Below are 26,801 nucleotides of genomic sequence, written 5' to 3' on the forward strand. Positions count from 1 at the left end.
TTTTTCCTCTTTCATACCTAAATTTGATGTTTGAAGCTTCATTTAATCCCAAAAGATTTGTTTGTTTATGCTGAAATGACCAACAGAACTTCATTTGAAAAATTGGACACTCTTATGAAGTTTTCCCTTCTGAACTGTTAGATTTTCTACTCATAAAATGTTGTATATTTAAATTTTATAAGATATAGATGAATAAAAAATATACATAAGTGCTTGTTCTTCCACTTTTGGATATTCAGATTGCATAATTCTGGATGTGGAAATAAAAATATTACACGTATACACTGACACATGGCTACACTTTTGAGTAATCGCTGTTCAACTTGTGAAAAGAGACAAAAATTGCTAAAATTACTTTTTGGATAACTATGATTGGTTGAAATTACTATAAGCAAAGTTTCTTCCCTTAAATAACTGTTATAAATAGAATAATAACAAAAATTATAACAGTAACTTTATTTTCTATTTTTATTCTTGGTTTTATTCTTATATGTTATTAATTCTAATCATATTAAGATTTTTTTTTTTATAATTATCATTCATCAAAATAAGTTATTAACCATGTTTTTAAAACCGAGATTACAAAGTTCTTTACAGACAGGACAAAAAAGTAGAGGGTGAGTTCACACAGAAGGAAATAAAGACCAGAAAGGCACAAGTTGTGAAATAGAGTTAATGTGGTGAAATATTTTCCAGATGAATCAGTACAAGGAGATCAGGTAAAATAACAAAAGTACCAAAAAATGCCATAACCAAGAAAGGAAAAAGAGCAAGTAAAATAAAAGTAAATAGAGGGTAAAACACTACCAATTGTTGTTATATAGAAGTAGATAACTCAGATCCTTTCCTGTGTTTTTTATTTGTCGGGGACACTTCACACATATTTCAAAAACAGGGCTCTAAATCTCACGCCAAATGTTCCCAAAGAGTTTTCATCTGCTCAAAGCTACAGGTGAACTGGGATAGAGGAGGTTTGTGCAACACTTGTCCTCCCGCAGGATGCTGTTGTGTCTCTGCAGAAGCCACAAACACACTGTGGTAAAAAAACAAGCAGCACTCATGAAGTTTTAAAATGGGATACAGCAGGAGAACAACACTGTACCTGTGGGCCCGTAAACACCTCTGTGGAAGTCTAGATGTGTGTGTGTTTGTGCAGCAGCACCATAAAGGTTTTATCTGGCGTGTCCTGGGGCCTTGTTGTCGGAAGACGCATCGCGCACTCAAAAGCGACCCATGTTACTGCACCCAGAGGGAACAAAGTATACAGATCTACTTTTTTATTGCACTGTATTACAGTCCCAGCATGGTGTTTGAAGATGGCTCATAATGTGTGTGCGTGTGTGTGTGTAAATACATAAACTAAAAAGAGTAAAGATGAGAATCTTGTACTTTAACATACAGTGGAAAAGTATTTTTTGTGCATGTCTGCGTGAGTATATTTTTTCTGTTTGCATTTAATGTGATGTTTAACGTGTGGAAATGCTTTAAAACTTTTTAACAAATACAATAATCTGACGATTTACATAATATAGATGCATGTCATTTGTCATTGTACGTCCATATACATATTGTAGTTGCAAGGTCCCCACTAATCAAAGTGGACCTATACTGTGAAAGCTTCAGGTGTTTTTTTTTTTTTTTTTTATGTCCCCATATAGTATGGTGAAAACATTACTTCTTCAATTCAGATATGTAAAGTCATGTATAAGTAAATAAAGCTCTGCATTGTTTACCAGATTTTTTTTTTTTTCTGATTTCTCGGACCTTTAGAAAGAGTGGTCCCCACAGGCCATGGTCAAAACGTTGGTCCCATCTCACATAGACACCAGAATGTGTGTGCATGTGTGTGCATATATAAATAAACTCAAAAGAGTTAAAATGAGAATTCTGTATTTTCACATACAGTGGAAAAGTGTTTTGTTTTTTTTGTTTTTTTGCAGTGCACGTGTGATTTCTTTATGGATGTTGCACCTTATGTGATGTTAAACTGTGCGAAAATCCTTTTTTATTCCCTTTTTTGTGTGTGCATGTCGAGCAATGTCTGCGCTCTTTGTTGCGATAACCTATAACTTCTAAGTCAAGTCAACTAAGATAAAATACTAAAGAGACACTTTTCCACTTCATGAAGTGCAAATATTCTCTCCAGTATGGCTAAAGTAGAAAAAACTATTAACCTGAATGAGGTGCAAGAGAACAGTGCGTTGAAGATAATAAAAATCCATTTAAAGGACCCTTCTTTGATGCACCACATTAAAAAAAAATAAATAAAAATGGTGGCCCATAAATCTGCAATCATCCTGAAAGTACAGCAAGTAAAGAAATTACATGACAGACAAACCTCAGCTTGGCAGAACCAGACACATTCAAAGGGAGCATAATGTATTGCCAAAGTGAACAAACAAATATGTTTTACTGGTATTTTGGATGGCTTAATATGAGCCAAGTTCACCTTGTAAGAGAAAACTATGAAAAATGTTGAATTAAGTTTTTTTGTGACAATGAAATATATATATATTTTTGGACAATAAAAAAACCTTTGAATTTTAAGCCTGCAAAGAAACTATAGCAAGAGCTGCATGTTTAGTAAAGTGTTTCACCATGTTTAAGTTTAGAATCGAGTGTATTTACTAATTTTGGGGGGAAATTCTAAGAGCTCAAAACTCAGTCACTGTAATTAGGCACCATGTCTATGTAGATTCTCAGTCATCCAAGTCAAAGTAATTCAAGAAGCCTCAGTGAAAAGCCAATGGACTGAAGACGGATCATGGATTAGAGGTAAAACATCTTCAAGAACCTAAAAGAGAAGCCCAGTTGTTTATACTGAATCTTCTAGAATTGTAATTATGCACATAAACTTAAAATGTGCTTTAAGTCTATAGCCAGATTAACACAGCCATAACACACATGACAAAACTATGGATGAAATGCTTCTTGTAAAACCAGGAGATGCAGAGAACATGATGAGGGCGATTCAGTGTGTTGTGTCTATAGTGAGTCTACAGGTGAGTCAGAGCTTTTCCCCTCAGGTGGAGCGCATTCACTACGGCGGAGGAGGAACATCCTCATAATAAATGTGCAGCACACAGGCCCAGACTTTCAGAACACAGGCATGTTGAGAATAAAATTATGCACAAAGTAGTCTTGCCTCTTGTATAAGTGCAAGTTACTGATGAACAAAAATGAACATATTTGCCAATAGCGCAATACAGCTTTTAAGGTTTCCTCTTTTATAGCCGAATGTGATGATTTGTGATTCAACAGTTCTGTTTGTTTATGCTCAAAGCACCAACAGAATGCCATTTTAAAAATCTGACACCCTTATGAAGTTTTTCTCTCTGAAATGTTGGATTTTCTACTAATAAAATGGCTGATATTTTAAGTTTATGTGACCACAGCTACTAGACTACTGGCTGGACTTTTTCATTTTTTTGTATTTCAGCTCCATAATCTGATATGTTTGTTGATTATTTAGCAGATATGGACAACAATTTAGTGACTTTGCAATAGTTTCAGGTCCAAAGTCACATCAACTGTTACGAAATAATTCTATAATTTGCATAATTATCATCAATTTTCTAAAATGCAGTCGATATCGAAAGCCTCACTTTACAGACTCATGCTCCATCTTTTAGAAATATTGAAGGATGAACCCAGGAATCCAATATACAGCAAGTAAAATTTTTAAAAAAAGAAGAAGAAGCATTCAATATAAATTTGTTCCACTCAGACTCACAGCATGTGGTGGGTATCATTAACACCTGATGAGTTGGTCTGATCGTATCACACCTGAATCATGTGGATCTGTGTGAATGTGTGTGTGTCCCTTATCTGTTCTTCATGAGATTAACTGTAAAGTTCAAGGAGCTGCGAAATGGACCTGGAATGTATCACTGATAAGACGGCTACTCACTAATATGCAGAAGGAGAGGGGAGAGAAAATAGTGTATTTTCATCCAATTTTCAACTTTTGGGAAACAATTATATGCTAGTTAACCACATTCAGTTGGAATTAACTAGCCTCCTAAGCAACCACAATCTTTAATTAAGATGCTTATACTGGTTTTCATGATTCAAATTTAGCAAGCTTTATTGACAATAAGAGTGCACACCAGGCTAGACTTAGGAAGGGGATGGCAGCAGTGGTATTATCTGGAACTGGTATTGTCCTTTAAAGGTCCCACATGGTGAAAATCCATTTTTATTGTGTTTTGTGGTTTTAACAAACTTGGCGGTGTAAAGTGAAAGATGACATTTACTTCTGCTTTTCTTCAAATCCCCCAAAGTCTAGATAGGCTCAAATCTTCATAAACCAATCAGAATTTTATAGAACTCTTCTGTATCAGCTGAGGAACCAATAGTCATGGAGCTCACACTTTGTATTCACTTTGTATTTGTTCTAGGTGATCCAACTGGAAAGAGCAGCTGCCTCACAGTCCACCGGGTTTATTTACTTTCTACAGCTGCTTCTGCTAAACTCTAAAATGTCTGAACCATGACGGAAACTCATGAAATGTTCTGCTGTTGGCTGTAAGAGTGAACACAAGAGTCTTCATGCACTGACAGCATCTGAGGAACTGAACACTCAGTAGATTAGTTTTATTTTTAATCATAAAAATTTGAGCATTGCATGGCTAATGTGGCTAACAGCAGCATTAGCTTTGGTGGTAGGTTCACAGGTCAGAGCTCTGTGGAAACTGTAACACTGACGGACATTCAGAGATGGTGGAAACTAATTGAAACCAATAAACAAGGACTGGGTGAGTTATTGTGTGTTCTTGCAACCTAAACTCAGCTGGTGTTTACATCTATTAGCTTCTCTCGGCTCTCTGTGCTCACGTGCTACATTTTAACACAACTGAATTCCCAATAAAGTTGCTCTCATTTTCATATTTTTTTCTTTCTTTTGTCAGAAAATGAAAAAAATGAAATAGTGAATTAAATGCAACTTACTGAGACTACATGTTAACCAGTAGTCAGTTCAGAGTTATTTCCAAGCGGCATCTCAGCAGCTAAAATATTGATTTTAAAGCAACAATGTCTGATAAACTCAACAACTGTTCCCTGAATTCAGTGATATTTCCATGTCAAATGATCACTCAGAGAGAAAGATAGAAGCAATAGAAAGTCCTGGTGTCACGCTTATTCAGCTGCTGTAGTCAACTGTTTTGCTCTACGCCATCAATCACAGATACAGAGAGTTTTCTTCCTGAACTACCAATACTGAAACAACCTGTTTAGAACAGAATTAAAAACAAGAGTTACACAGTCATTGAGAAATGGACAATTTCTCCAGTATTTTCGATAGAAAAATTGAAAGATACATTCTAAGGACATGTTAGACTTTCTTTAATTTGCTGAAAAATGTGACAAAGTGGGACCTTTAACATAATGAATCAATAAAGCTCACCTTAAAGTAAATCTGTTGTCTGAGCATGTGCTGTTCAAAGTTGCATTTAAACCCCGGAAAATTTGCAGACTTGTGATTTGAGTCAGCATGTGATATTGAAAAACCCAGAGTGAAGTGAAAGACGAAGGGATATGAAGCAGTTTATGGGCAAAAGGGAAATGAAGAAGCCTCTTCCCCCTCTCTGTTTTCATCTCAACTATCATTACTCTCTCTCGCTGCACCGCTAAAACGGTAGGGAAAAAAAATGATTTTGGCGGCACGATTGTCATTTTCAGTGCAGCTGATTTTTCCATCTTTTCCACCACCTGGGTGATATCTTCCCTCTCTTCGGGTGGGCTGAGGCCTCCTATCGGTCCGTCTCACACACAACCAGTGGAAAAAAAACACTCTTTTCCACTGTCTGGTCTCAAAGGAAGCTTTAGTGAAAAGACTCAATGATGCTTTCAGAGAGGAAACACAGGAGGGATGAAACAGAAAGAAAGAAAGAAAGAAAGAAAGAAAGAAAGAAAGAAAGTTCAAGTGAATATTTTGGAAACAGGATGTGATTCCCATCAGACACCTGCCTCCTCTTAACACACGTAGACTCTCTTCATAGCACAAAAACAAAATAATAGATACAGACAGACAAAATGCTTTTTTTTTTTTTTTTAAAGCTGGCATCTGAAAACACACACGTCTATAACACATGCTTTTGCACACTCACTCAATCTGCACTCCACGCCACCTGAGTCCACTTCTAGACAGGAAAATAACATTGTCCTCAATCCCACGAGTCTCTGTTTGCGTCTGATTCGCTGTGCAGATCCGGTTTGACTCGACAGAATGCAACTCTGCTCACAGTCGGGGCAACTTTTTTCGATCTGTTGTGCATTTTTGCTCCAAAACAGACTACGGAAATTGAATAAATTATGATAGATTGTGGCATCAGTGCTGCCAAGTCCAACTCACAGTCTAATATGATGAGACTTTACTGTTGCTAGATGTGCAAGCTACTACACCATTGGGTTTCCTTCACTTATGAGCCCTCTGAAACCAAAACAGATTTGAAAAATCACCCAAATTACATGTTTCATAACCACAAGCTGTAAAAACAGATCCTTGAACTAACAATTTGATGCACTCTTAACCAGACATAAGCTTAACCCCCCTATTATCGTTGACCCCATTCAATGATTAACATTTGTAAATAAATGATTGACATCATTTTAATAGCTTTTCCCCCCTTTTTGTAAATAAAGAACTATTATCAGTACCTTTGTGATGTTCTGATGATAATGATGTTCTAATTTACAAAAAAATCCTACAAAAACTTTTGAAATATAGTTTTTCCTAGTGTCAAATTGACCCAGAATATAATACACGTTACTATTGTTGATAACAGAACTTGTTTTTCATTCCAAATGTTATAGATAACAAAAATATGTATGTAGAAATAATATATAGCCATTAAAACACCAAAAAGAGATCTCTTTCCAATTTTAGGTCAATCAGTAAGATTATATGGTAATCTAAATATTTCTCCATAGTCACTAACCAGGTATTCTGGATGTTTGAGAGGGGTGGGTGACGGTGTACAGGGGTGGGGGAGGGCTATTTAGGTAGTCAACTAACAAATATTAAGCACCTGATGTAAACTTGAGTAAAAAATTGAATTAAAATCATTTTCTGGAGGTTCGAATTGCTGGAGGAAAATTGATCCCAAGGATAAAAGATGTTATAAGTATATTTGAAGGTAATAAAAAAAAAAAAAAAATCATACAAATCACTTTATTAGACATGCCCTATTTTTTAAAAAAATTGTATTTTTTGTGAAAAATAACAAAAAATACGTAAATAAATAATGAAACCAAAACAATTATGTGCTGCTTGGTGCAACTGTGAAGCCATTAGTGCCTCCTGTGACAATGACATGACAAAAATGTAGGGACTTTTCGGATAACTGTCGACTGTGCATAAAGAGTAGATAGTAGGAAGTGTGAAAACAAATTAAAAATGTAAGTATCAAAGTCTCTCTCATGCATATATAAAGGTATAATTTCTTCACCCAGTATTGGAAACCACTGTGAGCATTTGGGAAAATGATGTGCATGTTGAGTCCATTATTCATTTCTATTGTATTTTTTATGAAATAAATATGTCAAATGAACTCGACTTTTTTGTTTTCTCACTTTTTGGGAGGGGTTTATGGCATTTGACATACTGTACTGATGAACAGAAGACACTTTTTAGTTTGCTGTACTTCTAGTCAATGTTGTGCTGTTTCCATGGAGGTGCAGGACTTATTATTACAGTGAAAAATGAGCCTAGTATGACTAAAAATATGACAGGTGCAAAAGAGAAAAAGCTCAGAAACTGCTTGAGGGTTAATACTGTAAACAGATAAAGCAACAGTATCTCATAATTTCATAGCAATCCTGTTTACGAATGTGAAAACAAACTGACTTTCACATCGTTTCACTACATTTAGGATTACATCACATGTGGTTCTGTCAAACTTCCACCTGCTCGGTTACTGTAAGCTGCTCGGGATGAAAGCGTCAGACACAAGTCGACACTCTGAAACATGAACACAAACTTGAGTAACAATGGCAGAAGAGAAGCCTCAAAAGAGACGCTGATCTTCTTAGTGTCACCAAAATATTCTGCTACAGTTTTTAATGAAACGAGAATTAGACTCAGATCTGTCAGCTCTACAGAAGCCGAACAGCAGGACAGTGGTAGTGGACACGTCTCTACCTCCTCAGTCTGACGTTTTCCTGACGTTGAGCTGCTCTCATCCACACAAACATCAAGCGAGGGAGCAGATTACAGCTCAACCAGATGTGGACAGTGACAGAAACCAGCTGACAGGATTGAACCTGTCAGCTTCCATACTTGACAAAGTCATCTTTCGTTGAATCTCACCTTAGTTTTTTCTTTGCGCTACTCTCCTGTATTCTACTTTAAGTTCATCTCTCTATCATATCTTTCTGTCCTGACTTCAGATTCAACTTTTCACCTCTTCAACCGCATCTTTCTCTCACTTCTAACTGACCCTCTTCCTCCTTCCTCTACTTCTCTTCTTCTTCCCTCTCCTCACCTCTTCCCATCCTTCACTCACCACACCTGTTCATGCATTACTTATATTTCTCTTCAGGAATTCTGTGTGAAGTGTCCAGTCTCTCCGGCACACACACACACACACACACACACACACCCACACACACACACACACACACACACACACACACACACACACACACACACACACACACACACACACACACACACACACACAGGCTGATGCACATGAAAGAGCAATGGACAAGGAATACCAACGACATGACAAACCGCCCAGCATACACAACACAATGCACACACAGACACACACGTTCCCTAAGGCGAGCCCTAAGGACCTGGTTAAAGAGGCAGGCGGAGTGTACACCAGCTTATGCCTCCATTCTCATTTCACACACTCGCGCACGCTCCCCGGTGCAGGCGAAGAAACACACTCGTGCAACTTTTCACACAATTCGCAGCTGCTCTTTCATGTCTGATGTCTCCTCAGGGAGCGAATCTATACAGACTCCTATGAAAGTATTGTGAATTGATGAACATTTTATGCATGTTTTAAATTGTTGTGCAAGCTGTGTTACTGTCCCTCAACGGCTCCAAGTATCACCAAAACACCTTCATGCTATTCCAAGTTCTACAAGCTGACTTTTTTTTAAAAATGCAAATGCCAAAATCAAGAGTAAAAATGTAGTTTTTGGAAGCATTAATTTTTTCCTTTTTCTAATTTAGTTATCATCGTAAGAAGTACTAATACCCAGTGACCCTACCTTACTATATTTTTACCTGAAAAAAAGCCAACATATTTTTAGAAACAGTCACTTTTAAGATTGAAAGGGAAACTCTCTGAATTCCAACTCGTTTTTTTCTTTTTTCTTTTTTTTTTAACTGCAATACAACGTCCTGCATCTCTATTGAAACAGCACAACCATGGCTAGAAGGAAAATAAACTCAAAAATGTATTTTGTGCCATTTAACAAAGTTATAATGCCATAAATCATAAAACAAAAGCCAGAAGTTGGCCTTCTTTCATTATTTATTTTAAAATAATTGAAAAAAAAAAACTGGTATTGACATGAACAACAGCTTTGCAAGTACCCACAGGTGTAAACAATACTAGAAAAAAAACATTGTGGTTCTACATATTATAGATATTCAACTGTTGACAGTTTTATTTATGTGCCTACTCTCTGTTCTGTGTAAACACTGCCTGCATTTCAGCCGAGTACAATCAAGCAGTTGTGCAGAAGAGTGCGGAATTCTTTTTTTTAATTATTATTTTGGACAAACTGTTAAAATTGACGTGTAGAATTTTTTTTTTTTTTTTTTGTTTGTTTGTTTTCTTCTGAAACATCATGATTTTAAGCATAGATTTTTTTTGGTTTTAGTTTTTTTTTTCTGATGTAATAGCATGTCGCAGATGAGTACTTCAAGGACTGTCTGAAAGGTAAAAATCTGACATTGTTGTCTAGTTTACAAGTTTCTGGCTCTGACAAATAGTTTGGATTTTGGCGATTTCGTTCAAACGTCCTGACAGATTTTGGGATTCAGAGAGCCGACGAATGTAATGACAGAGCTTTACATCCTCACATTAAAGACTTTATAAAGTATTTTTTTCCCCAAAACGTGATTTTAAAAGCATATTTAAAAAATAAAGTGTTACTGTTGATATTGTTCCTTTTACTGCTTCTCTATTCATCATTCATCTCAAGTATATTTCCACAACACTGATTCTATCAGTGGAATAACAAATTCATGTCACACTCATTACCTGGTTTCTATTTTATATAAAAACACGGTTCTTACTAAGTAACTACTTGCAGTTTGTTTCACTGCTATTTTTTGTTCTGTGTCAAGCTTTCTGCAGGTTTTTCACAAAGAAAGTCACCAAACGGCTCAAAGGTATAATCCATCGCAAATGACTCTATTATTTGAATACCAGCTTATTTAGAGCTGCACTTTAAAGATAACTTAAGCTTTTAAGAAGGTGGCACCATTTATATAAACACTATAACAGCTGACTGCTTGGGAAAAGGTAGCCGACTTTAATATGAATGTCAGGCGTCTTGTGCCTTTTCAAACGTCTGACATCTCATTTTGGAATAAAACTCCGCGCTTGAAAGTCACTTTTTTCCAGGCAGTTATTCTATTTTTTTATAAATTGAAGGTTGTGCTGCGTTCACACCCAGTGGGAGTTCCGAGCGTTAGCGGGCTTCCAGAGATCTGACACATGCGGCTGAGCTGTCCATTCTTCTATTGATTTCCTTATCAGGGAACAGACACACAGAAGATGCCCGGAATGAGCTTTGGGCAATAGAAAAGCTCCACGGACACACACACGGTCACACACTTGCACACTTCTGGGTCTAATTCTTGGACGACGATCAGCTTCATGACCACCCAGGGAGACTTAGAAAAATGTAGCGGTGTTCCCAGGGAAGTCGTGCACACACAACACACACACACATCTCTGCATGGAGTCCACAGGGCTCTGGCTGACAGTGGCTCTCCTGGATCTCTGCTACGCCCCACTGAGTCTTATCTCTGACAGACAGAACACACACACACACACACACACACACACACACACACACACACACACACACACACACACACACACACACACACACACACACACACACACACACACACCGAAGCCCAAATGCCCATGCACAGCAACACGACACAGCAGATACAGGCTGCATTCACTCTCCCTGAGACGTGTCAGCATGCAGGCCCGCTCGCTCTCTGACACACATATCTACACACTGGCGCTGACACAAGCACAGCCGGGGGTATGGCTGAGACCTTGTTGCCCCGGGGCTTCCACTGCATCTGTTCTACAAGGGCCATACAAATGAGAAACGCACGGGAGCAGAGAAAAACATCTGTGTGTGTGAAAGTTTCTGCATCTGTGGGTGTGCGTTTGCGAGATCCGAGAAATTCTGACTCATTTTTACCGACTTTTTTTTCCCAAGGTCGACTTCTTATCCTCCATGTCGCACCGTGTGTGTTTGTCCGTGTGTAATCCTTGCGACTTTTAACGCTATCTCCTCCTTCTTTGTGTTTTTGCTTTTATACTCTTTTATACTTGCAGATAATTCTTGTAAATCTCATTTAGTCCTGCACAAATGCCGTTTCTGTTGGCTCCATTGATGCACAGATAAATGCTTTCAGAGTGGAATGAGGCTGTGCTGACAACAAACCGCTGTCACTGCGTGTTTTCTTTAACATGTATTAACTTCCAGGGAGGTGTGAAGTAAGGCAGAGGTGTGAATATAAGAGGGGATGCAATAATTTGGACACTGAATGATGGAAAGAGGAGGTGAGAAGTTCTGCATTATATTTAATAAGCCTTCCTTTCTGCTTTCCTTTTTTAATTCCATCACCTTTTTTTTTGCTTCAGTTCTTTCAGATGAAGGTCTTGGCACAAGTGAAAGCAGAGTTATAAAGTGGAAATCTGAAGTAATATTTGTACTATTTGGAACTTCCCCCGCTGCTTTATTAAAAAAACAGTGGACAAAAACCTGCGACCAGAAATAGAAAGAGGCGACCAACAGAGGCTTATAATGCAAACGTTTGTCTTTAATACTGAACATTAAAGTGATTTGTACAACACAAACAAGACATAAAATGACACAAACAAATCACAAAACAGGAAAAACAAGGCATCAAATGACTCAGAGGCAAAAAACAACAAAAATGAGACGCAAAGTGACACAAGCAAGGCAATAAACACCAAAAAAACTGACATAAAACAAAAATGAGACAAAAAACAACAAAAATGACAAAGATGAGATATAAAACAAACAAAAAAATAGATACAAAACAACACAAACAGGACACAAAATAACAAAAACAACACAGAAAATGACAAAAATGAGACACAAACACAGCACAAGACTGCTTAGTTATCACAGTTCTGGATATTTCCTGCATTCTGAGCTCCTTTATGCCCTCTTTACAATCATTCATGGGTAAATTTCACTCATTTTTCTTTAATATCGAGCATTAAAAGTATTCGTCCAACTTTATACTCTCTATATTGATATAAGGTCCAACAGATATTTGCTAGTTTGATTCTGGGAGGTTCATTTCTGCCGTCATCTCTCATTCAGTCAATATGGCAGATATCATGTGTTGAGCTGTCCAGCAGCATTGTGTCAGTAGATTAACACGCATGTACGAGCAGGGATGCGACATGCAGAGTGTCCGGGCCCGGCGCTGTAACATGAGGAGTGTCTCTCTCCAGATTTGCCCGCTCACACCTGGCTGGACAACACACTAATTAACCCTGATTTCACTTAGTAGCCCGGGAGAACGCACACGGACACGCAAAACTCATCACAGCAATCGTGACGCCTCACACGTGTGAGGGAAAACTGATGCACGCGCCCGGAGACAAATTAAGCCGCGCAAAGATGATCCGACCGTCACACATGAGCAACTACAACGTGCACAAATACGCTAAAAATCAAGGACGACAATGCACAAATTTAACAACGCGCACGTGGCTTCGGGGAGGTGTGTTCGTGTGTGTGTTTCACTTTTTTGCAGCGCTCTCTTGTTCACAGTGCTGGCATGGCTTATTCCCCTGACACGATGCACGGCTGACAGCACCTGAGCTTCACACGTACAGACACACACACACACAAATGCACAAAATTCAAGAGGATGAGCGACACACACAGACACACACACACACACACACACATTAGGATGTTCTCGGGAGTACGGTCTGTGTGTTCTGCTAACAGATGGTAATGACAGTTTCAGTCCCTGGACTATCATCTAATCAAAACAGCACACACAAACGCACACGCGCACACACTTCAGCCTCCCATCAGATTAAAACATCCTTCACACCAAATAAGGTTAACAGTATAATTCAAGCCAAATATGCATTGAGAACATAATTTCAGTTGGCACGCCACGGCATTGAGATGCATTGCAGTAATACCGGCCTGAGCTAACACTTTAGCAAACACTATTTTCTGAGTGACAACAGGCTGATGCTTAAGGATTAAATATGTTAAGTGATAGTTGGTCAGTGTTAACGCTTGAGCACAGGCTATGTTGAACAACAGCAGTGCTATCGCATTACCGTATCATTTCTAACCCTTTAATATGCACTGCTACAAGCTTTGGCTAACAGTGCAAATACTGAAGTGCTAAACATTAGTGTAAATGGTTTTGACTGAAAGGCGACTCAGTGCTTTAACACACTGTGTTAAGAAAAAACTGGCTCAGTGACAATATATTACTACAAACTACAGTCACTACTGAATGATGCTAACCATGGTGGTTGCATTATAATAAGACAAGATATGGCTTTTTTTTTTTTTTTTTTTAATTCCAGAGGAATTTCTTGTGTATACATGTTAAGTACCAGTGTTAGATAGGGATAGGCGATATACCTGTGAAATCTATCACCAGGAAATTCTTCATTTCAGGTGATATCGATAATTATTGACAGCTTTTAAAGAAGTCTCAGTGCTGTAGCACACTAATGCCAGGCACTTAAGAACAAGCTAATTTAAAGTTTGAGATTACACATTTGCACAAAGTATGTTGAGTGATGCTAAGCACGATAGTAACACAATGGTATATAAACTAAACTAAGCTATGTTCTACTAAGCTAAGCTAATATAAGACAAGATATGATAAGACTATATTTATTCTCCTTTAGTTCATATATCATATAGACACAGGATTAATTTAATCCTGTGTCTATATGATATATGAACTAAAGGAGAGAAATTACCGCATGTAATTTTTAATTTAACCGCTTTAGCCTATTAATGCAGACAGGTAATGATTTTTTGGTTCACACAACTGCGAAAAACATACAAATAAATATACTGACACATACAGTAAATAAAATGGAAGGAAGTCGTTAGGGCTTCAAGCTACTGATCAGAAGGTCAGTATGGCTATGTGATTGCTTCCTCACAAGTTGGGCTATGTGGAAAGGCCAGAATTCCCATTGTGGGATCCAATAGTAGGGGTATTAAACAAATACAAAAATAAACAAGTAAGAACAAATGAGTTATCTCTCAGAGTTTCAGACCAGGACCAACTGTTACCAGCCTCCTTGCACACCCTATAATCAAGTCTTCAGTGCAAGTCATGGACATCTCGTAGGTGGAGGTAGTAGGTAATGCAGGATTGTGGGTGTTTTTAGTGTTTATATTGTTATGAGTTTGTGTGGTGTCTTGCTTTAGTTTTGGCTTTAGAACATTTTGAAATATACGTGTCAACTTCAGATCCTCTTGTGGTCTTTACTGACCACAATCCTTTACTATTTTTGCAAAGAGCTGCGTTTGCAAATCGCCGATTGCTTCGTTGGAGTTTGGCTTTGCAGGAATATCCACTTAAAATACAGCACATCAAGGGAAACGAAAACCTTGTTGCTGACTGTTTGTCAAGAGTGGATGTTTCCCAAAGCCTTGTGTAAATAGTTGTTGTACTTTGGTTATTTTCTTGTATATATGTAAATAAAACAAAAACTAAATGATGATAGAAAAACAAGAAAAAAAAAGTTAAAAAGCCTAAAAAGAAAAAAAAAAACATTACTAAATGATGAAAATTAAATAAAAATAAGATTTTGGTAAATGGTGGTGTAAATACACTGTTTGTAGTGGAGTGGAATTTTAGTGTATTTAATTTGACTAAAAAATCCACTTCGTAGACTTTTTTCATTTTTAGGGGGGAGATGTTATGAGCTTATGTGGTGTCTTGCCCAATTTTGGTGGCCATATGTTTGTGAGGGGACTTTTTAATTCATGAGTGACCACAGTGAAGGAAATAATGCTTAAAACACATTGATCAGTTCACTTGAGTTTTGTGTCTTGTATTTTTGGCCATTTCAAACTTGTTTTGTGGCTTTGTGACTGCAAATTTGTGTTGTTTTGCTGTTTTTCCATATGTGTCTATGTGATCACTGTTGGGACACTGGTTGATTAGGCTGAGTGGCTACAGCTGCTGCATCCGACGCACCTGCTGGACTGATTGGTGACACTCCTTTAAAAGACAGACTCTTGAGCTGTTCAGATGGGCTCCGACTTCAGAGAACTGCACATCATATTTCTCTGTTCGTTTGAGAGCGGGTGTCAAATAGCTCTCTTGTGAGAAATAAAGCCCCTTTGAATTGTGTTTACACCCTAAGCACATTTATTTCACCCTCCCCTCCTTTTGTTTGGTTTTGTTTATTATAATTCTTCCAGCCATTTTGGCTGGTTTAGTGGGTGATGGAGGCAATCTACCTCTATCACCTTTCCGAACCCATTTTGTGACCTTTTGTTTGGTTTATTTGTGTTGGGGTTCTTTGTTTTGTTACGGTTTTCCTTTTGATACTTTAATAAAGTTTGGGGTTCTGGGTATTTTCCTGGGGTCCCGCTTGGGAAACGTAACAGTATACATATAATACGTACATATAACAGTGTTTTTTGTGCATTTTTTTCCTATCTTGCATTGGTAAACCCCAATCCCAGTCGACCACAGCCTCCATCAGAGCAGGACTACAGGTAAGAATAGAGGCAAAGGGAGGCGCAGGTAACCATGGACTGCAGGGAAACCACAGTGAAAGCTCCATGATCAAGATATAATAGGCTGTTTACTAGCCAGGCAGCGAGCATGCTTGGAGTTTACTCATGCAGATGAACTTTGTGCTTTTGCTATTGAAGAGAAACTAAAGAACATTCTTACAAACAATCTTCTTATTGCTATTGATGAAGTGTCTATTGCTCAGGCATAGCGATTAGCAAACCAAGGTTTGGTGCACTTTTGTATTGTCAAGAGGAGTTCAAGTTTACAACAATTCTTTAACATTTCTTCTTCTCCCTAAACCTGGAAGTCTGTGAGTTGAAGGTGGAGACAGAGATGATCATAAAGACAGATTTCACAACACAGAGTGCAACAGAAGGAGACTGGTGAAGGTAAAGGAACGTAATTATGTCTGACAACAACAGATAGCTGCTACACTATAATTCTATCAAAGGCCTTACAACAATATTATCCAGCCTCCTCTGCACATCAATATCAGTCTCCGCAGGAGGGAACTGGATTTCCTGTTGTTCGCATGGACCATGGGATGGAGAGTGGGAAGCCAAATCACAGATTCATTCGTATTTTTGTGCTGTATATTGAGAGGAAGCGCTGAGCTGATAGATCACATTAGAGGATGTGAATGTCGTCATCAAAGGGATTTATCAAGCAGTGTAAGGAACTGCTAAAAGGAGGAAACAAGAAGTGATAGAAAACCAGTGAAGAAGAAAGAAAGTGGACCGGAATCGAAGAAATAAGATGAAATGATCAGTTTTTTTCTTAAATTTTGTGATTAGAAGTCAAATTACTGCATGATTTAGCCACAAATGCTCAGATGCTTCCATTACGTTTTAGCTTAATTAGCTTCCAAGTGAGATAAAACACGTCTGACAACATGATGTAGCCTCTGCTTGCTCTTGCATTTCAGTAAAACTGTGGCAAACTTCTGAAATATTTATATGGTATGCTGCACTTTAAAAAAAAAAAAAAAAAAGCTAATTCCATTACATCACACTAAAACAATCAATTACTACTGTACATGTTGCACATTCCTTTGGGTTGTTTTTCAATATTTGGACATCTTGAGCAGTTCTCTGACCACCAAAAGAGTTTGTCTATAGAAGTATTCCATTTTTCTGTGCATTCCTGGTGACCTGCTGCTGTATTCATCCCTCGTCCTCAATTAGAAGAAATGTTTGGACAAACTTTTATGCTTTTCATGCAAACTGAAAACCTCAAATTAGGTGACTGTGAATAATTGGAGTCTCTAATTTATGTTTGCGTTTTCAAAATTGAAAGAACTAAGTGGTCAAAGTGTTTCTTCCAAAGCTTGGGAGAAAGAGACGGAACACGAATCAAAAACATTAAGAGGAAAATGAAGTGAGAGACGGACAAAGATTGGCAGAAATGGAGTGAAAGAGGCCTCATTGGGAGTTCTAGTCACTGTTCTCAAGTCTTCAGTATTCCATCCTCAGCATTCTCACCGCACTAATGAGCAGCAGCCAAACACACACACACAAACACTCAAACACACACAAACTACACAACCACAGCATGGGCTTGTTTCTCACTTTCTAAAGAAGCTGCCCCACTTTACCATATGCACGCTGATCAGATTTGTCAAGCGTTGTTCTCCTTTCTCCCCATCTGAATTCACCTCCAGTGCTCTGGTTTGAAAGTTTACCTCCTGTAGTTTACTTCCTGCTTGTTTACATAAAACAAGATAAAGTGAGACCGGATTTACCTTTGACGATGAGGTCGGCATAGTTGGACACCCCCGACCCGCCGTCCGACCGGATGACGCAGCGGTAGCGGCTGGTGCTGCGTTGTGACGTGTCGCCGACGCTGACGGTTGCCGAGAAACGTCGATGGTTCACCACCCTGGTCACCATCAGCGCCGTGTCCTTACCGTTCCACTGCTGCATGAGGGGAAATGTAAAACCAATCAGTTACATTTCAAGCACAATGTCTGCTTAAAGGGCTCACAGTGGCTGCTCTTGTCTTTATCTGACAAATATAAGTTTCTCTTACACCAAACGCAACATTAACTTGAAGGTTTGTGCAGGAAAATAAAGCTCTGCAGGTGTTGCATTGACAGACTGGTCTGAGATTAAGGTAAAAATGTGAAGCCTACAGTGAGGCAATCTGGCAGCGCTGTTACGTTCTGGGGATGATTTTGCTGGCATGGTTTGTCTCTTTAGGGTGCATTGTAACTGCAAATCAACACAAAATTGGTCTGAGTGATCAGATCTATGAAATCTAATTATCCATCTATACAAAAAAATCCATAATACATTTTTTAATGTGGTTAGAAACTGCAAAATCTGACGTGTCCTTGAAGTGAAAAACAAGAATGACGATTAACAGCAGTCTTCTAGAACAACTGATGGTGTCACCTGAATGAAAAATGTGACACGACATGACACAAATGAGACCAAAAATGACCAAAAAAAGAGACACAAAATGACACAAAACAATAAAAAGGAGACATAAAATGACACAAAACAATAAAAATGACACATAAAATGACAAAAAACAGACACAAAACAACACAAATTAAACAGAGAATAAAAAACACAAAGCAACAAAAAAACACATAAAACAACAAAAATGAAAGACTAAATGATGAAAATGGGACATAAAATGAACAAAAAAACTGAAAAAAATGACAGAAACAGGGCAAAAAACAAAACAAAAAAAGACAGAAAAAAACACAAATGAGGAACAAAACGACAAAAAAAGCACAACACAACACAAATGAGATACACGGATACAAAAACACAAAAAACAAAAAATGTGACACAAAAGAACAAAAATGAGACACCACATAATGTAAATGAGACATAAAACAGCACAACCAAGGCACAGAACAACCTAAAAAAAATAAAAATGAGGCAGAAACAACAAAAAACAAATGTAAAATTACAAACACTGACACAAAATTGCAAAAATGAGAAACAAAACTACAAAAATGAGACATAACACAATCCAAACAAGGTATAAGGTGATTATAAACTAGATAATAGAATACAGATGTAGAATTTATAAGAAAGGATTCTGAAGTGACTTTTTCATGAATGGCATTTGGTTTGTTGCTATGTGAAGAACACTAAAGCCAGAAAATGATGCACATGTAAAAGAGGAAAAGAACCTTTGCAGCTGTAATGCACAATTAAGGGACTCGCATGAGGACACATGAAAGAACAGATTGATTAAACCTGCTATACAGGCCAAAAAATCCAGATTTTTATTCACTAAAGTTATGGTTCAAATGACATATCAGAACCCTGGCAGGAAACAGAGGCCATTTAAACTGTGCAAGTCAGACATGAAATCTAAAAGGTGCACCGCTGCCACATTTTGCTTGACATGTGATCCTTGTATCCGCATGTCCAGTCTTTTCTAACCGCTGTATTATCGGCCAATTTGGAAAAACATGTTTCCCCCAGCAGACCCCGTCAGGAGGGTCACTGCTCTCCATTGCAAATGTCATTACTGTACCCAGCAGTGGAATGTGCAGTGAAGAACATGCAAGCTTGCCGATGCACATGCATGTAAACTTGAATGAGTACATAGGCATGGCTGCACAGAACACACACACACAGACACACAACATGTCACTGGTGCAGAGATGGAGTCATTGGTGCGAAGCAGAACAAGGACTTTTAATCAATCCTGAAATAGAGCTGGGAGGGCTGCTGGGGATGTTTGCCTCAGAGGACTTTTCATTATTATTTTTTGAATAAAGTGGAATAAATGGATCATAACTGCATTTGCTACATTGGTTTTTGATACAATTTGGAGTTTATTGCTGCATAGTAAATACCTATTTATCCTTGCTGTCTATTACAATCATCTCAACTCAATTTATAAAGTAAATAAAATACAGAATTTTTTTTTTTTTTTTTAAAGCCCTGGCCAAGAGTTTAATCACCATTTTACAACTGTGCTCAGAGACATACCAGGAGCATTTCTCCTTAACTTTAACTGCTGAGGCAGTTGGTTAACGTTATTATATTCAGACCTCCAGAAAAACAACAAACACTGCTTTAATTTTTTTGCCTTTTTTAAAAGGAGTAATATGTCCCTATCTTCTCCATTCTCAATTTTACTCCAACATGTATATGAAAATATATCAAGTAAGAAATTACCGTTGAAATATAGTCACATTCTAAGAGCAGCGTTCTGTATTTTTTTGTTTTTTTGTTTGTTTTTCCAAATATGGTTTAAAATTGTAAAATCAGATGTGTCTTGGTAGTCATAAACAAGGCAACCATTAACAGCAAACTCCTGTAAAAACTGATGGTGTCATCTGAACAGACAATGTGATAAAAATGACACAAATGAGACACAAAAAAGATAAAACAGCAACAAAGAGACATAAAATGACTAAAAACATACACAAAACAACAAAAACAAGACACTAAGTGAGACAAACAGGACACAAAACTAAAAAAAATAAGACATGAAAAAATACAGCCAATGCATAAAATGACAAAAAATGACACAAAATAACCAACAATGAGACATCAAACAAATCTTAGAAGCACAAAACAGCAAAAATGAGACAAAATCACACAATCAAAACATAAATTGACACTAATAAGACAAAAATGGCAAAAATGAAGAACAAAATGACACGAACAAGACACTAAACAATACAACAGACACAAAACAACAAAAATGAGACACAAAATGACTCTTATATTCACTAAACAACAAAAAAACAGACACAAAAAACGGCAATGAGCCACACAACAATACAAACGTGACATAAAACTACTAAAACTAGACACAAAATGACAACAAACAAACAGCAAAAGAAAACATAAGACATGAAACTACAGTTACAGTAGGTTCAAGTTGGTTAGAATGGCAACACAACTGAAAAACAGTATATTATTTTATAATTATATATATATGTGTGTGTGTGTGTGTGTGTGTGTGTGTGTGTGTACATATATATATATATATATATATATATATATACACACACACAGTGTATAAATAATACAATCCAATTGTTTTTACTCTGAAAGTGGGTAAAGGCCCCAGAAATCCAGGATTGGTTAATCTCTAAAGAAATTATACTGCATTCAACATACATTTTGCCATTAGTAACCAGAACTTCTCAGTTATCACAGTTGTTGATGTCCCTTCATGTCGCCTTTACATGCTGATATGATTCATGTAAAAACTTCCTGATATGAAGGTATACGAACCTGCAGCCACAGTTTATCGTGCTGAGACCACTTCCCTCCCGCCGTGCACTGAAACGTGGCGTTCTGACCCACGTTCACCTCCACGTTCTGCAGACGCAGGAAGTGAGGCGCTTTACCTGCAACACAAAATGGACGCCGTGTAAACAAGCAGGTGAAAAGGTGTATGAAGGAGATAAACACGCACTCAGACAGTCTTTGTGGTGCGCCATATCAAGTTATTAATATGAGTTAATTTAGCTGAAGACATCAAATGTATGAAGTCTGAAAGAAAAAGAACCCAGGTCATGCAGGTTCAAGCTTTTGTAATTAGTCTCTTGAGAAACATCCCCTGGATAAATTAATTCTGTCTGAATAGGTCCTCAGGCTCTCTGAACTGAAACAAGTTCAATAATCATGTAACTGACTAAATGGCAGGCTGCCGAAAGATGGTTATTGAAGATTTCACACTGGATTTACGCTGGTATTAAGAGACACAACTTGCATAATGCATTTAAAAAAAAAAAAAAAAAAAAAAAAGCTAAACAACACTAATCCAGTTGAAACAGAACTTAATATTGTTGTCTGGAGGAAGGCGGAGAAAGTCACGGTCCGACAGACAGACGTCAGGTGACTTTGGTCTGGCATTGAGACCAGTCTACGAGTGGTTAATTTCATTTGGACTGTCTGCAGACAGAGATAAGCCTAACGGGGTATGCATCGATCATTTAACAATGATAATTTGCTCTGACACTAATGGTCAGGTTGTTGCAAATGACAAGGACTTAGATATGAAGCTTGTTTTTTAATAGCCCGGCACAATTTGTGCGCTTCTCCTCTGTCTGCTTGCATTAGCTCAGATGTTTGTTTTCCAGTTTTTTTTTTTTTCCAATTCCATTGTGATTACGTCTGCTCTCTTCTGTCCATTTTCCACCATTGACTCACCCACTTCAGACTGATGCAATTAGTAGCTGGCACACATGAACTAAGATGCACATATGAACTCATGCAAAGCAATAAAAAAGTGGCATATAGGAAGAAATAACAGGTTGTTGGTAGGTATAGAACAAGAAGGACAAAAAACTGATTCTGGTAGCTTGTTTAAATTAAAACCAAGACAGCTTTGGGTTTTCTTGTTGTTCGTCCAAGTTATTATGATTAATTAACTGTTTTTATTACTGTTTGTTAAGTAATGAAGAAGACTCAGTACCGAAAAGTAACAACTAGAGATGGAGCGGTATGGGTTTCAGGGTAGATAGTGATGCCGGTTATTGGTAATCAAGAAAGGCCGATATTTGGAATTGATATACATTAAATGTAATGTTTTAACAGCATGTGATATCACAGAACCTGTGATTCATAACTAGACTTCTTGATTAATAAGGGTGACTGTAACTGAACATGTAAAATAGAAACAGGAATGAATAAATTAGTATGCTCTTGACTGAGATTTATCGGTTTGTCTCCTGCAGTTATCTCTATTTTCTTCATTTTTCACTATTTTATCATCTTTATTGCCCACTAAGGTCCAGCTCTTGAAGCATTATTAATTATACTTTTCCGGACTCTGTTTCAGGATAATCTGTGGCTGCCTTCTAACTTAGCTACTAGCCATTAGCATAGCATTAGCCACTGTGAGAGAAGCTAATTTTCTGGTTTGTGGCAACGGCTTGTGTTTATTGTTCAGTTTTTGCTGCTTTAAAGTCCTGAGATCTGAAGTAGCACATTGAATTTATCAATAATCAGCCAACAGAAAAATTGATAATTGGAAAAACGGCAAGTATCGGCTACAATAATCGGCCTGGCTGATAACCGGTCTATCCTTAGTAACACCATCTTGTAAAAACTAGGTTCTCAGCTCAGTTGGCTCAAAAACAGCAAACTTCCAGAGGACAGAAAAGGACTGGAGCCAAACTAAATAATTCAGTCTTTAAAAGTGTGTCAACAGACTGACGATAGTGCGTCAGAGTGGACAAAGATGTGAGGCTTTTTAATCAACCTAAAAATGACCACGTGTACAGCAGTAATTGGATAATTTGGTAAGCAGGGCTTTAAATCTATCGGAAGTTTATGTCCTAATTGTAGGAGTATTTCTCCTACAGTTAGGACATAAATTTCAAGGGAGGAACATATCTTATAAATGAAGTGGAACACATTTGTAAACCTGAGGAGGCATCACCTCAAACAAAGCCTGCATCTGTCAGTCTGTCACTGTGTTATTAACTGTTGATGAGATGATGAAGCCACAGAGGACAAACTGGCACCAGAAAAAGCCACTGTACCTGTTGGCTGCTCTGCTGTGCTTAATATTGCAGTGTAGTAACAGTGCAGAAGAAAAACATACCAGAAGAAACAAGTGTGACGACCCAGAGAAAACACTACACTGAAAGAAATGTTCCTGTACAATTACAGTAAAATACCTGCAGCTGTGGTCGCCTGTATTTTCCTGTGTTTATAGTTTTCCAGTTGTATTTATTTAAACAGCTAATGTAGGATTGATTCCAGCAGTCTCCATTAGAATATGATGTTAACTGTTTAATACTGTAATTACTCTCATTTTTAGCAGTTTTCTGCCCTGTTTGTGTTGTTTTGTGTCTTGTTTGTGTTGTTTTGTGTCTTGTTTTTGTCGTTTTGCTCTTGTCTGTGCCATTTTGTGTCTCATTTGTGTTGCTTTCTGCCTCCTTTATATCATTTTGTCTCATTTTTGCCGATTTGTTTCTTGTTTGTTTCATTTTGTGTCTTGTTTGTGTTGTTTTGTATGTTTTTCATTTGTCTGTCTCGTATTGGTTGTTTTGTGTCATTTGGTGTTTCATTTGTGTTGTGGGTTGTTTTGTGTCTCGTTTGTGTCATTTACTGTCTTTTTTTGCATTGTGTCGTCTCTGTGTCGTTTTGTGTAATTTTGTGTCTTGTTTGTGTTGTTTTGTGTCATTTGATGTCTTATTTTATTTGTGCTGTCTGTTATATGTCTCATATCGGTTGTGTTGTGTCATTTTGTGTCTCGTTTGTGTTGTTTTATGTCTCCTTTATGACATTTTGTGTCTCATTTTTGTCAATTTGTTTCTTGTTTGCATCATTTTGTCTCATATTTTGTCTTGTTTTGTGTCATTTTGTGTTTCATTTGTGTTGTATGTTATTTTGTGTCTTGTGTCACTTAGTTTCTGATTTGTGTCGTTTTGTGTCTGTCTGTGTCATTTTTTATGTCCCTTATTGGTTATTTTGTGTCATTTTGTGTCTCATTTGTCTTGTTTTGTGTTCACAGCATCAGTTTCTATAGCAGCCTGCTGTTAACTTTTTGTTTTTGGTGTCAAAAAAGCAGCAGATTTTACAGTTTTTAGCTGTATCTAAAAACAGTAACCACATTATTTGCACAATTGTTTAGTCAGTGCGCTTTGGTCCTCTTTTGTCCTGCGGAAGAAACAAGATCTTGCTTTGTGCCAGTAAAGTTGAATTAAAGTATACCTTTGAAGTTTAAACACAGCCCGATGAGAACAGACAGTGGGGCTTCGACAGAGTAACAGCGAGCCGGCAGTGAGGAGGAAGTAGGCCACAGAGTGGTGCAGTAAGTAGTCCAGAGTTTTTTGTGAAGCAAAGTGTTTCTGTCAGATTTGAGTGATGAAGACCCTGAGTTTGGACCTTCTTCCTGGCTCTCTGCAATCTGTCTGCGAGCCTCACAATCTGTCCTTTACGCTGTGTTTGTGTATGTGTGTGTGTGTGTGTGCTGCAGCTATAAAACAGACGATGCTCAGCGGGGCTACAGTTGTGCAGGGTCAACCGTTGCCGTGACGCCACACATAGATACACAATCTCTCTCACTTACGGCACGGGTGAGCCAGGACTCGTATGTCATCGATGCCGATGAAACCCGGGTGGCCTTGGACTGAAACTGCTTCAAATATTACCTGAGAAGGACAGAAAGCAAATAATAATAATAATAATAATAAAAACGTTGAGTTACAGTTTTCTAATGCCCTGTATGAAAGACTAAGACATAGAAACTTTGTTTTATCCTCAATCTGCAACATCTTGACATCCCTGTGAAGCTCATATGGGAACCCCAGGGGAATTTTCCACTAAAAGTCAGCAACTATTCCTCTTTTTCACTCATCCCTTCTGTCTCCATCCTTATGCCAACCACACATGCCGTCCCTCCTCCTCCTCCTCCATTTAAACCATTTTCCTTCTCTTTTGCTGCATTCTCGACCTCTTGCCTTTCGCCGTCTCTACGCATTTCGCATCTCTTTATGAGCTATTGTTCTATTCTTCTTGTAATTGCTCTTTTTCTCAGTTTATCTCCCATCAGACCCATCCTTAGACTTCTTTCCTCAGACTTATACACTCACTCTCGGGGTGACAGGCAGTCAGCAGGGCTGTCAGGGGGCCATGCACTCCTGACCCACACATAGACACAATAATGCACAAATACACAATTCAAACACACACTCTTGTGCACACACACTCCTCTGCGCTGTACTTGTCAGGATTCTCAACAGTATAAGCTGTGACTCAGCCTGAATACTAAAGACTTCTGGGAAGTCTTCACTCTCTTCGGTTCCTTCAAAAAATAAATCCCTCCTTGCCTGGCATGCATGTCAAGTTTCTAGAAGTCTGAGACACTGGTTTTGCCGTTTTTGTTGCAAAAACAATCTGACAGTGCTGTTTCCCGTGTTAATTTGAAGTATGATAACATTTAACACTGACGCTTCATTGTCACCTGAGTAGCAGCACGTCAGGTCTGCGTGCAAAATTCAGATTTTCACTCCTGTTTGCTGATTCACTTTTGAAACAACCCCAAAATCAAATTTAATTTTCTAGACACCAGTTTTAATAATTTGGCCCAGAAGTGCATAAATGTAATTTTTACAATAATATTCAAAATTTCCTGACTGTGATCTGTTCTTTAAGTCGTCTTTTTATTGTCACATCCTGCATTTCTCCATTTGAAACAACTTAATAAGGGGAAAAAAGGCTTTGTTTGCAACTTCCGGCCTTTACTCTGGTTGCTTGAGGTTCTGACATCCATGTTTTTGTCATCATTACAATACAGGGTCCTGTTTTTTTTTTTTTTTGTTTGTTTTTTTTCAGTCAAAAACAACATTTTGCAGTTCAGGCTACATTTGTATGGCCACACATTAGAACCAAATCAAGAAAAACATCTAAAACCCCATCCTTTGAATCTATATCAACCCATTGAAGCAGATTGTGGGCGCAAAACATTTAAACTATTCAAAAGAGAGTGCGGCAAGCTGCCCTAAAGGTTTGCTCTACCCCTCGGTGCCCTGCAGCAGTTTCTACTTTAATATGCCAATGTTTTTGTCATTGTAGGAGAAGAAAGTGTTATTTCTCCATGGGGGGGTTGACTCCTCATTAGAGGGAAGAAGACGCACAAAGACACGGAAACATTTAATTCACTCTGGCTACCAGTGGGCCTTCTATCTGTGTGTGCCACACAGGGCGGTCTCCATTTACCGAACACAGCTCAGTCATTAGGTAAGACACACTCGCTGTGCTTCCTCAATGAAACAGCACAGCAGGGTTTGTCTCTGCACCTTAAACAGACCGACACACACAGACAATAGGCAGACAAACTGAGTCATTTTTAA

At 37.9% G+C, this 26,801-nt stretch overlaps 1 protein-coding gene across 12 annotated transcripts in view; it reads right to left on the bottom strand.

The window, feature by feature from the left end:
- The window catches only part of ptprt (protein tyrosine phosphatase receptor type T), a 412,332-nt gene that overhangs the window by 272,598 nt on the left and 112,933 nt on the right, over window positions 1-26,801 (bottom strand). For all 12 annotated transcript variants that reach the window (XM_035943149.2, XM_035943147.2, XM_035943148.2 and 9 more), the window contains exons 5-7: window positions 25,019-25,100; window positions 21,226-21,341; window positions 17,748-17,922 (exon numbers count right to left, since the gene is read on the bottom strand). In XM_035943149.2, coding sequence (XP_035799042.1) covers window positions 17,748-17,922; window positions 21,226-21,341; window positions 25,019-25,100 — 373 coding nt within the window. The remainder of the gene's footprint in view (window positions 1-17,747; window positions 17,923-21,225; window positions 21,342-25,018; window positions 25,101-26,801) is intronic.

This window comes from Amphiprion ocellaris, chromosome 5, assembly GCF_022539595.1.
Source record: "Amphiprion ocellaris isolate individual 3 ecotype Okinawa chromosome 5, ASM2253959v1, whole genome shotgun sequence".
NCBI lineage: Eukaryota > Metazoa > Chordata > Actinopteri > Pomacentridae > Amphiprion > Amphiprion ocellaris.